Source organism: Lampetra planeri, chromosome 13 (assembly GCF_965212315.1).
Source record: "Lampetra planeri chromosome 13, kcLamPlan1.2.h2, whole genome shotgun sequence".
Taxonomy (NCBI): domain Eukaryota; kingdom Metazoa; phylum Chordata; class Hyperoartia; order Petromyzontiformes; family Petromyzontidae; genus Lampetra; species Lampetra planeri.
This window is the reverse complement of record NC_136119.1, coordinates 769092-783538: the sequence shown is the minus strand read 5'-3', so window position 1 is coordinate 783538 and position 14447 is coordinate 769092. Positions and strand designations below refer to the sequence as shown.

Sequence of the window (14447 nt, the reverse complement as noted above, 5' to 3'; positions counted from 1 at the left end):
GACTACAGGCCTTTGTCGCTGTGTTGTCCTCGCAGTATAAATATTTAGTAAGTGCACAGGGCACACACTCTTAAGTCTGTACGTGTCCAGTATAGTGTTACAGCTTTAGTATAACGTAAGAGTGTGTTCTGTTACATACAGCTTGAATGTAAACGGATAATGCACACAGTGTCAATGTTAAGTGTATGCTTTGTCCTCAATATCGGGCTCATTAATTTTTTTAAACGCTTTTTATTTAACTCACTCTGTCTGTTGTTGTCGTTGTTGTTGTCGTTGTTGTTGTAGCCTCAAATCTTGTAACTCAATTTTAACCCACTTCCCAATGTGGTATCGACTGCAAACTTGGTATACTTATGTCATACTAAAAACAATACTATATTCTATCATAAAAAATAAAAAAACATATATTTTAAAACATTATTTTTTTTATATGTTATGTTTCGGCTTGGGTCTAATTGTCCACGCTCAACTGACGTTGGCTGTAAATCACGGCATCTTAAGTTCTGGCAAGCTTCGGGGCCACTTCCTGGAGTCGTGGAGTTTTTCCATTACTAGTACGGTACATTTCATGAAAGCGTGTTTAAAAAAAAGTTTTTTTTAATATTACTTATTGGGGTGCAACTAGGAAGACCCTCATTTTTCCACTGTTGACCAGGACCCGGACTTATATCTCAGGCAGCACTCGGTCTATAATGAGAACTCTGCAGTTATTTTTGTTATTTACCGCTGAGACCACCGCTTTTCGTTTAGTCTGATATATCGTGTCGGGTCATCGTTTATGCAAATTGCATCTCTCATAGTCGCTGAGGAACCACAGACTGGCTGGAAGGAAGCCAGTTGGTGATCTGCCACCAACAATTGCCACGCTTTACAATCCTCTAGCTACAGTAAACCGTCACTATGCACGAGCTCTGGATTTGCGAGTTACGCATGCTTACGCGAGTTACTGAGTGTGTACTCATTCCCTATTCGCGAGTTACTGAGTGTGTACTCATTCCCTATTCGCGAGTTACTGAATGTGTACTCATTCCCTATTTGCGAGTTACTGAGTGTGTACTCATTCCCTATTCGCGAGTTACTGAGTGTGTACTCGTTCCCTATTCGCGAGTTACTGAATGTGTACTCGTTCCCTATTCGCGAGTTACTGAATGTGTACTCGTTCCCTATTCGCGAGTTACTGAATGTGTACTCATTCCCTATTCGCGAGTTACTGAATGTGTACTCGTTCCCTATTCGCGAGTTACTGAATGTGTACTCGTTCCCTATTCGCGAGTTACTGAATGTGTACTCATTCCCTATTTGCGAGTTACTGAGTGTGTACTCTTTCCCTATTCGCGAGTTACTGAGTGTGTACTCGTTCCCTATTCGCGAGTTACTGAATGTGTACTCGTTCCCTATTCGCGAGTTACTGAGTGTGTACTCGTTCCCTATTCGCGAGTTACTGAATGTGTACTCGTTCCCTATTCGCGAGTTACTGAGTGTGTACTCATTCCCTATTCGCGAGTTACTGAGTGTGTACTCGTTCCCTATTCGCGAGTTACTGAATGTGTACTCGTTCCCTATTCGCGAGTTACTGAATGTGTACTCGTTCCCTATTCGCGAGTTACTGAGTGTGTACTCGTTCCCTATTCGCGAGTTACTGAATGTGTACTCGTTCCCTATTCGCGAGTTACTGAATGTGTACTCGTTCCCTATTCGCGAGTTACTGAATGTGTACTCGTTCCCTATTCGCGAGTTACTGAATGTGTACTCGTTCCCTATTCGCGAGTTACTGAATGTGTACTCGTTCCCTATTCGCGAGTTACTGAGTGTGTACTCATTCCCTATTCGCGAGTTACTGAGTGTGTACTCTTTCCCTATTCGCGAGTTACTGAATGTGTACTCGTTCCCTATTCGCGAGTTACTGAATGTGTACTCATTCCCTATTCGCGAGTTACTGAATGTGTACTCATTCCCTATTCGCGAGTTACTGAATGTGTACTCATTCCCTATTCGCGAGTTACTGAATGTGTACTCATTCCCTATTCGCGAGTTACTGAGTGTGTACTCTTTCCCTATTCGCGAGTTACTGAATGTGTACTCATTCCCTATTCGCGAGTTACTGAATGTGTACTCGTTCCCTATTCGCGAGTTACTGAGTGTGTACTCGTTCCCTATTCGCGAGTTACTGAATGTGTACTCATTCCCTATTCGCGAGTTACTGAATGTGTACTCATTCCCTATTCGCGAGTTACTGAAAGTGTACTCGTTCCCTATTCGCGAGTTACTGAATGTGTACTCGTTCCCTATTCGCGAGTTACTGAATGTGTACTCATTCCCTATTCGCGAGTTACTGAATGTGTACTCGTTCCCTATTCACGAGTTACTGAATGTGTACTCATTCCCTATTCACGAGTTACTGAATGTGTACTCATTCCCTATTCACGAGTTACTGAATGTGTACTCGTTCCCTATTCACGAGTTACTGAATGTGTACTCATTCCCTATTCACGAGTTACTGAATGTGTACTCATTCCCTATTCACGAGTTACTGAATGTGTACTCATTCCCTATTCGCGAGTTACTGAATGTGTACTCGTTCCCTATTCACGAGTTACTGAATGTGTACTCATTCCCTATTCGCGAGTTACTGAATGTGTACTCATTCCCTATTCACGAGTTACTGAATGTGTACTCGTTCCCTATTCACGAGTTACTGAATGTGTACTCATTCCCTATTCACGAGTTACTGAGTGTGTACTCATTCCCTATTCGCGAGTTACTGAATGTGTACTCATTCCCTATTCGCGAGTTACTGAATGTGTACTCGTTCCCTATTCGCGAGTTACTGAAAGTGTACTCGTTCCCTATTCGCGAGTTACTGAATGTGTACTCGTTCCCTATTCGCGAGTTACTGAGTGTGTACTCATTCCCTATTCGCGAGTTACTGAATGTGTACTCGTTCCCTATTCGCGAGTTACTGAATGTGTACTCATTCCCTATTCGCGACCCGCCGGACTCGAGTACTCGCGAGTGAACGTCGTGCCAGGCCACCGGCACCGGGGAGGTTGCGTGCAGAACGTTGTGACATTGAAACTGTCTGCTACGAAGAGTAGGCGCGCCCCCTCGGCTGCCCGCTTTGTTCTCAGCCTGGCAGGAATCCCGCTCTGAACTCGCTGTTGGAATTTTTACTTGATACCTACTTAGTGGACTCGCCGATACATTTTGGAAGAAACGAGTCGACTACGAGGTCCATTCAAAGGAACGCGAATGCAGTCGGGGAAAGTGTTGCGGGCAGCGCTGCCCAGAGTGCTGGAATGATAACAGCTGTGCAGCATTGTGATCAAACACCTGCTTCTCCCCCTGCATTCCTCATCATCTCCACCACCTCCATAGTATTCAAATCATCATCAAAGGGGTAATAAAAAAAGCACATTTTTTATAATTCGCATTCGCAAGCGTATTCAAGAACGTAAATCTTGCGGATATAGACGGTTTACTGTATATTAAAATGTTTTCAGCCAGTTAATGAGTCTTTATACATGCGGAAGGAAAATGCAGCACCCGAAGAAAACCCACGCATGTGAGGGAGCAGCACTTCATCCCATCATACAGAAGGGACAGATGACAGTCTGCACTTTGCTGTTCTACCTTCTCCTGGCGAGCCAGGGATACGGCTCCTCCTCGACACCCACGGGAAGAGAGTTTCACAACCCATCTGTGCTGTGATCCACCAACCCTCGCTGCTGCCAACACAGCGCGGCGTTACAGGCAGCAGCCACGTGCAGTAGCCACGATCTCTGCCTCCGTGGCGGTTCAATGCCGAGTCGACCTAGGGGACGGTCAGGACCGCTTCAGATAATCGCCATTGATGTTGACTGTGGCTGTAGAAATGTAGGCGGCTGGTGAGCTAACCGCTGCGCCACCGCTCCCCCCAGCTGACCGTCCCGCTCCCCCCCCCCCCGTCCCACCGTGTGCAGGAATCCCGTATGGGCAGATCACGGTGGGCGTGCCCAAGGAGATCTTCGCCAACGAGCGGCGCGTGGCACTGACGCCGGCCGGCGTGCAGGCGCTCATCAAGCAGGGCTTCGGCGTCGCCGTGGAGACCGGCGCTGGGGAGGCGGCGCAGTTCTCCGACGCCGATTACCGCGCCGCCGGCGCCACCATCGCCGACAAGAAGGCCGCGTTCGGAGCCGACATTGTCCTCAAGGTCAGCATGCGGCAATGACTTCCCGTCTCGACTGGGGGTCACCAGCGGGTCAGGCTCGGCCATGGGTCCTGTCTCCCGCGAACGTGTGCATCGTTACGGGTGAACGGATGTGGTGGTCAAGCACAGCAGCAGCTTTGGTAGGGATTGGGGTGAGATCAAGCGTCATTGCCCTCAGGCCCGATTTTAAACTTGTGCAGTGTTATCTGCATCTGCAGCAATTGAGGAAATCGCCGATGGGTGGCTTTCAACCCATTAAAAAACAATTTCGTCTTTCCCAACTTTATTCCAGTTGTGCTCTTGGCATCCTGTACTAAGATAAAACGACCCATTCAGAAATCTCACACAGCCAATATAAACCCACTGAGAAACGTATCCACCCCAAGCTCGCACCACCGACTCACTCACCCACGCACCTTCTTGCTCGCTCGTCCCCTCACTCTCTTGCCCACTCACCCGCCCTTCCGCTCGCTCGCGTCCGCAGGTGCGGGCGCCGGTGGCGCTGGCAGAGGCGGGGCGGCACGAGGCGGAGCTGCTGCGCGAGGGCTCGACGCTCGTGAGCTTCGTGTACCCGGCGCAGAACCCCGAGCTGCTGAACCTGCTGGCGGGGCGACATGCTAGCGTGCTGGCCATGGACCAGGTGCCGCGTGTCACCATCGCCCAGGGATACGACGCGCTCAGCTCCATGGCCAACATCGCCGGGTGAGACGGGAGTGGTGGTGTCGTGGTTGGCGCTCGCAGTTTTTATGTTTTATGCTTTTATTCCAAATCAACGCGAGCCCGGTACAAAACGCCAATCGCAGAACGGAGGGGGAACAGAAACTCCGCGAACGGCGATTCGATTTCGGCGCAACAAGGGTCCCACCCAGGTGGGGACCACGTGTGGGGGCATGAAGATTTATATGGGTAGAAGAGAAGGGGTAAGGGGGAAGATAACTAACATACACTGGGGAAAGGAAAAGGAGAGGGGGAGAGAGGAATGGGTGGGGGGACCAGTGTGGGGGGCGCTTGCGGGTTGTTAAATGATAACCGGTAACCGTTTTCAGAATCGGTTCCCGATTGCGGTGGAGGCTGAGCAACGGATTCGTCGATTGTGCGGAAGTACAAGTTGTGTGGGGATGGTGCGGAGCGGGGCGGTGGAAGATTTAAGAAACTTGCAGCGTTGTTTCCACTGGCGTGCCGGGAGATGGAATGGAAGCAGTGACCTCTGGGTTGAAAGTCCAGCGCACTGATAAACCATTACACCTCTGTGGCAGCTGCCTTTGTTTATCAGTCAAAAACGTAAACTCGTTTTTTTTTGTATTGCTCCGCACATTTCTGTATGTGCAGCAAACCGGTAGTCACCGGTTTTTTCACTAGGATACCAGTTGTGCAAAGTAACAACCCTCGTGAGCGCACTCGCGCTATAAACCCGACGACCCGAGTTCAATTCCCGCTCTTGGCCAACATCAGTGACGAATATCCGAATTGGTCCTGGGCTTTCCCTAGTTCTACCCGGCCTAAATGAGTATACCCGGTGTGGTGTGTAGACATCAGAGGTGTGGACTCGAGTCATGTGACTTGGACTCGAGTCAGACTCGAGTCATGAATTTGATGACTTGCGACTCGACTTGGACTTGCATAACAATGACTTTGTCCCACCTATGAGATGTGGACTCGAGTCATGTGACTTGGACTCGAGTCAGACTCGAGTCATGAATTTGATGACTTGCGACTCGACTTGGACTTGCATAACAATGACTTTGTCCCACCTCTGGTAGACATCACCAATGGGAGACAAAGGCGGCTGGGCATGGTGGTGGCCACAAGGCATCCTCCCTTGTATGCCATGTTAACCTTAATATGTGCTCGCTAACGAAACTTGCCCCCAAAATCTATTTCGCTAGAGGGAGGATCTTTGTCTTTGTGTGTGGGCATTGTGTCACAGAGATTCGAGCACTACTGCAGTACAATCCCGAAAGCTTTGCGTTCGATTATTGTCGGGCAGTTGGCGCGCCGTAGTTTGTTGAGGTCAAGGTCGGCTACAGGTATCGATGTTTGTGTTGGTGTTCCGCGATGGAGAGATTGTACGCGGCGGGTGCGGTGAGGCTGGTTTACGTTAAACAGAGAGGGCTGCGTGCGGTTGGGTGCCTTCGCGTAGCATTCGGCTCATTCCTGCTCGCCACCCTTGACGGAGCATTTACGATACAAACGCAGGCGGCAGGGTGGCGCAGTCGAAACTCATCACAGCAACAAGCGCCCAAGTTCACTTCCCGACTTGAGAGCAGTTATGTGTGGAGTTTGTATGATCTCCCTCTGTTCTGCAGAGTGTGTGTGTGGAGTTTGTATGATCTCCCCCTGTTCTGCAGTGTGTGTGTGTGGAGTTTGTATGTTCTCCCCCTGTTCTGCAGAGTAAGTGTGGAGTTTGTATGTTCTCCCCCTGTTCTGCAGTGTGTGTGTGGAGTTTGTATGATCTCCCCATGTTCTGCAGTGTGTGTGTGTGGAGTTTGTATGATCTCCCCATGTTCTGCAGAGTGTGTGTGTGGAGTTTGTATGATCTCCCCCTGTTCTGCAGAGTGTGTGTGTGGAGTTTGTATGATCTCCCCTTGTTCTGCAGAGTGTGTGTGTGGAGTTTGTATGATCTCCCCGTGTTCTACAGAGTAAGTGAGTGGAGTTTGTATGTTCTCCCCCTGTTCTACAGAGTGTGTGTGGAGTTTGTGTGTTCTCCCCCTGTTCTACAGAGTGTGTGTGTGGAGTTTGTACACTGCAAATTACTCAATTGGGACTGCACATAATTTCACCCCTAATGCAAAAACATGACAGGACCCTCTTCAAAAGGGTCTTAAAACTCAGTCAGGCTTTTCTGCATAAACAAGCTTATGATCCCCCCTGACAGTCTCATTTCACTATGTGGCCGTAGGTCTTCTCTCTCTCTCTGAGGCCTGGACATTGCTTCAAGCTGACTTGGATTGGTTGCAGTCCTTCCACGTGCATTGCCAAAGACGCCTTTTTGGCATCCGAAATGTCACCGTTGCGTCTGCGATTGGTCTCCTAGCGACTGGGAGCTTAGTTCGAGGGAAATGGCTGTCACTTTTTGGACATGTTACCCCAACTTTATGTGCAAACTCCTGCAAAAATCTCACACTTCAGTTGGCGGTCGACGTTCGAAGTGGACTGTGACACTCAAAAGAACGTCGTCGCCCTCGTGGTCGCCCCCGTGAAGCGTGGGTCAAACAAACCACTCGAGACACCACCATGGCAGCAAGAGAAGTTTACACGAATGCTGCCACAAGAGGTCACGCGTTTGACGCAACGGTCCTTCGCTGACTATGCGCGATGAATGAATGACTCCAATGTCTGGATTGGCAATCGGCGGCGCTCGCTAACCCTGCCACACATAACGATGTGTATTTACATAGCGTCTACACCCGAACCGTTTCCAGAGACGCTGGGCAGGAACAGTGCGGCGTGTTTATTTCATAAACAGAAAGGGGCGGAGGTGAAATGTAAGCTGCTGAGTCTGGATTGGGACAGAGTCTTGCCTGGGGCAGGGAGTCGACAGCACGCACGGCTGGGTAAAGGGAGTTCCAGGCCATGGGGGCAGCAGAGGAGTATGAGCAAACTCCCACTGACCAATCGTCTCCGCCTCCCCACCCCCAGGTACAAGGCTGTGGTTCTCGCTGCCAACAACTTTGGCCGATTCTTCACCGGGCAGATCACGGCCGCCGGGAAAGTACCACCCGCCAAGGTGGGTGCTCCCCGTGTGCACCTTCATACACAGCCTGCATACAAATACAAATATTCCCCGTATAACCTTAACAGACTGTTGGGGAAAGTGCTGTTACCGAGCACCTATGAAGGCCGGCACGGCACATGAGGTGGTCGGTGGCCAGCACCACTCCGGCTGCCTTTGTCTCCAAATGGCGATGTTTACACACTGCAACAAGTACTAATTTGAGGCCGAGTCGACCTAGGGGAGGCCTAGGACCGGTTCATATATTCGTCACGGATATTGGCAATGAGCAGGAATCGAATTGGGGTTGCTGGGTTTACAGCGCAGTACGCTAACCGCTTCACTATCACTCCCCACAAACTCGCCCACAAACGCTCCCACATACTCACCCACATAGTCACGTACGCACCCGCACGCATACCTTGTGTGCAGCGTGTCCTCGAATCACGTGGTCAGGTTGCCCTGTGCCCCGCGTATAACGGGGTCTTTGAGAAAAACCATTGGCGGGCTTGGTTGGGGGGGGTGGGGGGAAGATTGACATGGCACCCCCGAGGCTAAAAAAACAAAAAGGTGCCGTTGTGTGTGTGCACTCACAAGCGCATCTGCATGCACACACGCACACCTGCACGCGTTTCCTGCACGTGCGCCTGGCTTACATTGATGCATGCACGCTTCTGCCGCCATTTGGAACATTCTTCGTTCTGATATTAGGAAGCCGAATCATTTCTCTAGAACTGATTTTTGTCTAGTTTGTTGCCCCTACCCCAAACCTCCAATGAGCACGGTTGGCTACGTACAGTACGAAAGGAGTTCAACATACATACATACCGTGAACACGCAAGTTGTATACGAACCACACGTGCCCGTGTTTACCCCCCCCCCCTCCCACCCCCGCGTGGTGCTGTCCCTCGCAGGTCCTTATCATCGGTGGCGGCGTGGCTGGCCTGGCTGCTGCCGGCGCCGCCAAGGCCATGGGTGCCATCGTGCGTGGCTTCGACACCCGGTGAGATTCCTCACCGCTCGCTTTCTTCCCCATCCCGGCTTCGCCGCGTGCGGACAGGGGGCGTGGTGTGTGTCTGTGTGTCACTGTCTTTGTGTGTGTGTCACTGTGTGGGGAACGGTAGTTAGCGGTTAGCGAGCTGCGGCATGAAGCCGGCGACCCGAGTCCGATTCCCGCTCGCGGCCAACGCCACTGACGATTATCTGAATGTGTGCTGGGCCTTTCCTAAATCTACTCAGCCTCAAATGAATATCCTGGTGCGGTGTGTAAACATTGCCGCTAAGGAGACAAAGGCGGCCGGGCTTTATAGGTGCTCGCTGATAGCATTTGCCCCAACAGTCTATGAAGGCTACACGGGGGATCTGTATCTTCGTACTGCTAGAGTGGAGGCACTGGAGCAGTTCAAGTCGCTGGGTGCCGAGCCGCTGGAGGTTGACGTGAAGGAGTCGGGCGACGGCGGTGGCGGCTACGCCAAGGTCATGTCCAAGGAGTTCATCGAGGCCGAGATGAAGCTGTTCGCCAAGCAGTGCAAGGACGTGGATATCGTCATCACGACTGCGCTCATCCCAGGTGCCCAATCACGCGACCAAAATAAAAATGTTTTATAATAATCTAAGCTGGACCCAAAGAATGCAGAGAAGGAAACTAGTACTCTTTGGACATATGTCGGATGGACAACAACAGGAACATTTAAATTGTGTTGTTCGGAAAAATAGAAGGAACTGGAAATAGAGGAAGACCTAACAGAGCATGGCTTGATGACAACATGAGAGATTGGTGCCAGCAACTACTTGAACATCTTGGCTCAAGACAGAGAGAGGAAAGTGGAAACCAACGGGCTATATGCCCATTGATCATGATCATGAATAACAATAAACATAATCTATTGCATTTGTATGGAGACTGCTTAATGCCTTGGGTGACTCAGTACCTTCAGGCAATATATGTACGATTATATTGCTGCTGTGGTCGTAGTCATGAAGCCCCCCCCCGCTCCCCCCCCCCACCACCCAAACCAGCCCCAGTCCAGAGGGAGGGGTGCAGCCATCCCCAGCTTACAGCCCTGAGCCAATTGTAAGAAATTCCACATTCACATGGCCGGGTGGCGAAGCCTATCCATGTGAAAAATAAATCCCCGTCTGCAGAGCACGTGATGGTCCGTTGCCCGAAACGTTGCTGATTATATTATTTGTTAAAAGTGTTTTAAGGCCGCAGTGTTGTTGGTGAACGTGTTGAGTGTTTTTGTTAGTTGTGCTTGTGCACCACTGCCAATGCAGCATCACCAATTAGTTTGTTTAATTTTGACCTTTACAACGTTATTATTGAGGGGGGCGGGCTTCTAAACCTCGGGCTGCCGCCGTGCGCCCGTCCCGTTGTCGTGTCGGCAGGCAAGAAGGCCCCCGTGCTGATCACGCGCGACATGATCGAGTCGATGAAACACGGCTCCGTCGTCGTCGATCTGGCGGCCGAGGCCGGCGGCAACATCGAGACGATAACGCCGGGAGAGCTCACCGTCTACAAGGTGACGCGCTGGGGGGGACGCGTGGCGACGTGTGGGGACACGCACGGGGATGTGGGGACACGCACGGGGACACGCGTGACGTGTGGGGACACGCATGGGATGGGGGACAGGGATGAGCTGGGGGATGGGCTTGGGACACGCTAGGGACACACTGGGGGATACATGGCGACGTATGGGGACAGGGGCGCACAAGGACGTGGGCGGATACGCGACTCGGTGTATATCGCGGACTTAAGAACTCAATTGGAATCGGCGAATCAATGCGTCCTCGCGTACCCAACCCTTGACCCCACGACCTTCTGCCTTGACCCCCACCCCCCCACCACAGGGCGTGACCCACATCGGCTACACGGACCTGCCGAGCCGCATGGCGACGCAGGCGAGCAACCTCTACTCCAACAACATCATCAAGCTGCTGCGCGGCATCAGCCCCGACAAGGAGTTCTTCCACTACAACCTGACGGACGACTTCGACCACGGCACGCTCGACCACATCGTGCGAGGCACGGTCGTCATGCAGGCAAGTCGCCATCCCGCTCACCGCTACGAGTTGCCCGCCACCACGGCCGCCGCCACCACCACGTGGCGATCGAGCGCACGCGTTCCACCGTCCGCTGCTCACCGCTCAACCACTCGCACTCCACCACCACCCGCACGCGACGCCCATCTCTCCACCACCTGTGCTTCACCCCTCACTCCCACGTGCCTGTACGCCACTTTTACTCTCACCACCTGGGCTCCACCGTTCTCTCTCTCCCCCGCAAGCAGGGCCCCCCCTTGCGCCTCGTGTTTGCGTTGTCGCATTGGTGATCTCGTCTGCACAATTCAAGGGATTGCGCACTGTGCTATCGACTCGGCCATCCAGGTTCAACAGTTCCGGGCCACAGTTTCAAATTGATCAAGGCCAGGTTGCCTAAAACTTGGAAACGAAAAAACAGCTAGCTGCCAGTTTTTGTTATTAAATTAATTGAAAACTTACTTCGACAAACGCATATAGGAAGGTGTTACATTCTATTCCATTCTTGCGTATGGCAGCAATATGTTGAGGAGCTAGATGCCAATGTCGAGGTCTGCTGCTGGCCACAACGAGAGGGCTTCAGCAGAGAGAGAGTTTGTGTCGTTTTGCTTTTCCTCCTCCGTTGAAGGAGCGCAGACTGCAGTGTCACATAGCCAATGCGTACGCATGATTTTACATAATCTTACTGTAAACCTCAGTCTCATGTCCCCTGGTGGTCTTCCGTTGCCTGTGTTTCTCCGCCCTCTCAATTCTCCGTGTCTCCCTGTTCCCCCGTTGTCTCCCCGCCCCGTGTGTCCCGCACAGGACGGGAAAGCGAAGTTCCCGGCTCCGAAGCCGCGGACGGCCCCCGTGGTCTCCGCGCCCGTGAAGCGCAAGACGGTGGCCGAGCTGCAGGCCGAGAAGGACGCGCTCACGACCCCGTTCCAGCGCACGCTCTCGTCGGCTGGCGTCTTCACAGGCGGTGAGCCGCACGGGATCGCCGCACCCGAACCCTGACGAAGCCAACCGCAACGTATCCGCCGCACTGCAGCTGTAGACACTGTAGTGCAGTCATAATCGTTGCGCGTCCACAGCACGGCATAGCCACCTCAACACAGCGTTGCCGCCACAGAATAATCACCACCTCTCCACGCTCACACCATTGCAGAGCCGCCACAACATAACCATGACCACACTTCACACTTCACAGTTGTTTGAAATGCAACTACGCCCATAGTCACACCACCCCCCCACCCCAACCGCTGGCACACCTATCTCCCCTGCACTATACGATCATACAACACACCCACACTACACCCACACCAAATCTAGATTGAAAACGAATTTGTTTTAAACTGCTTTTCGTGTTTAGTTTGTTGTCCATCCCCCACACCTCCGTTTGGCTCGGTTGGTCATATACGGCGCGAAATAAGTTTCTACATATATCAATCCACCACATTACACCCACGCTGCACCTAGCACCACAACTACCCCCACACCTACTCCTCACTCCATTAATATCCTCACACCCTACACCACCTCCAGCATGCCTACCGCAGGAACGACCCTCGCACCTATTCACCTGCTCCGCTATACACTCGCACGCCACAGCGCCCGCCACACCTCGCGCCCACTCCACACTACTTCACACGCCACCACGCCCACCGCCCTCGACCCCTCGCGGAGTCCCCCACGCTGAGTGTGCCTGAACGGTCTCTAGGTATGGGCAGCATTGTGGGCCTGGGCCTGCTGGCGCCCAACGCCGCCTTCAGCCAGATGGTGACGACGTTCGGGCTGGCCGGCATCGTGGGCTACCACACGGTGTGGGGCGTCACCCCCGCCCTGCACTCGCCGCTCATGTCCGTCACCAACGCCATCTCCGGTGAGTGGCGGCACCACCGTCCCCCCGCGCGCCCAGATCACGACACCTTCCTCTCCCGGCCGTCTGGCCAGTGCACGGGGTCGCCCGCCAGGCCCCCGTGATCCGACCCTGATCCCAACCCTAACCCCCCCACCCCTAACCTAAACCTGGCCCTGATGAGCCTAATCCTAACCCGACTGATCCGAACCTGACCATAATCCTAACCTGACTTTCCTTAACCTGACCTTTCCTTAATCTAACCGTGACCCTAATGCTAAACCTGACCCTAAGCTGACCCTAACCAGGAGAACGGTGTACTCTTCAGGCAGTATGTGAGGTCGTGGAGAGTGCAGTACCTATCCTTGTGCCCCCCTTCCCCCACTTGTGCCCCCCTACCCCCCCCTTCCCCCCCGTTGTGTGCAGGCTTGACGGCCGTGGGGGGTCTGATGCTGATGGGTGGGGGGCTCCTGCCAAGCGGGACCCCTCAGACGCTAGCGCTGCTCGCAGCCTTCATCTCCTCCATCAACATCGCCGGTACCGTGATGACATCAACATGGCACGGACACCACCCTCTATCAACGTCGCCGGCACAACGTCACGCAACGTCATCACCTCCCACCGCCGCCATCACATCAACATTGTACAGTCGTCACCTCCCATCACCGCCCACGATCAACGTTTTGGAAAGGCGTCAGGGTTTCTAACGCACGTGGTATATCTCGCTCACCTGTTACATCAGCCATTTATCCACTGCTGGATAAAGGCTTCCCCACACCGTCGCAATTTCTCCCGGCTCCACTGTCACTCCCGTCCATACCACTCCTGCGCACGAACTGATCCGATTGCTCCATCTCCGCGGTGGTCATCCTCTGGGACGTGCTCTCTCCTTTTGCTGCCACTCCATCGCCAGCCTTGTCCATCACCAGCCTATTGTCGCGTCCAGCGGCACGTCCAGCCCAAGGGCACTTACTTTCTTACTTGGCAATGTGACGTTTCTTAACTTATTATTTCTCTTATTGTATTCCCTAAAGCAGTTGTTGAGCACAGGTCCATAGGCGCATACAAACGGCGCGATCAAAGTTGTACGAGATAAGAGTTATAAACGTGTTTATTTAAATAGCGCAAGATTCATCTTGTGAGAGCTTTGCTGGTGGGGGGGGGGGGGGGAGACGATGATGGGAGAGGGAATTCCAGAGTGGAGCAGTGCGAGAGAAAAGCAGAAAGAGAGAAGTGAGCTGACTTGCTGTGGTGGCGAGTGGGTGGGTTGGCGAGTGGGCTGTATTGGTGAATGAGAGCGGTGGATTGGTGAGTGGGTGGGTGCGTGTGGGCTGTATTGGTGAATGAGAGCGGTGGATTGGTGAGTGGGGGTGGGTGGGTGAATGCGAGTGAGTTGCTGTGACCTGCAGTGTAGTGGCTGCCGTTGAGACAAAACGACGAGGGAAGTTCACGGGAACTGGAACTAGGCCTCGGCAAGGTAAAGTAATTTACCTTTTTTACCGGGTAAAAGGGTAAAGGTAAAGGGTAAAGGTGTTGACCATGCCAAGGAGGAAGGTAATGGGTAGGGTAAAGGTAGCGCGGAAGAATTACTCTGTAAATACCTTGTGTTTACCGCTTGCTAAAAGCTCCGTGGCGCAGTCCGTGGCCTCCATTTTTTATTGGAATCATCGAGA

The 14447-nt window shown here is 52.5% G+C and overlaps 1 protein-coding gene across 2 annotated transcripts in view; it reads left to right on the top strand.

Moving 5' to 3' along the window:
- NNT (nicotinamide nucleotide transhydrogenase) overlaps nt 1–14447 on the top strand; it is a 32901-nt gene that overhangs the window by 6939 nt on the left and 11515 nt on the right. For both annotated transcript variants that reach the window (XM_078599797.1, XM_078599796.1), the window contains exons 3-12: nt 3960–4189; nt 4671–4888; nt 7826–7913; nt 8813–8901; nt 9281–9468; nt 10287–10420; nt 10749–10940; nt 11742–11898; nt 12637–12798; nt 13201–13311. In XM_078599797.1, coding sequence (XP_078455923.1) covers nt 3960–4189; nt 4671–4888; nt 7826–7913; nt 8813–8901; nt 9281–9468; nt 10287–10420; nt 10749–10940; nt 11742–11898; nt 12637–12798; nt 13201–13311 — 1569 coding nt within the window. The remainder of the gene's footprint in view (nt 1–3959; nt 4190–4670; nt 4889–7825; nt 7914–8812; nt 8902–9280; nt 9469–10286; nt 10421–10748; nt 10941–11741; nt 11899–12636; nt 12799–13200; nt 13312–14447) is intronic.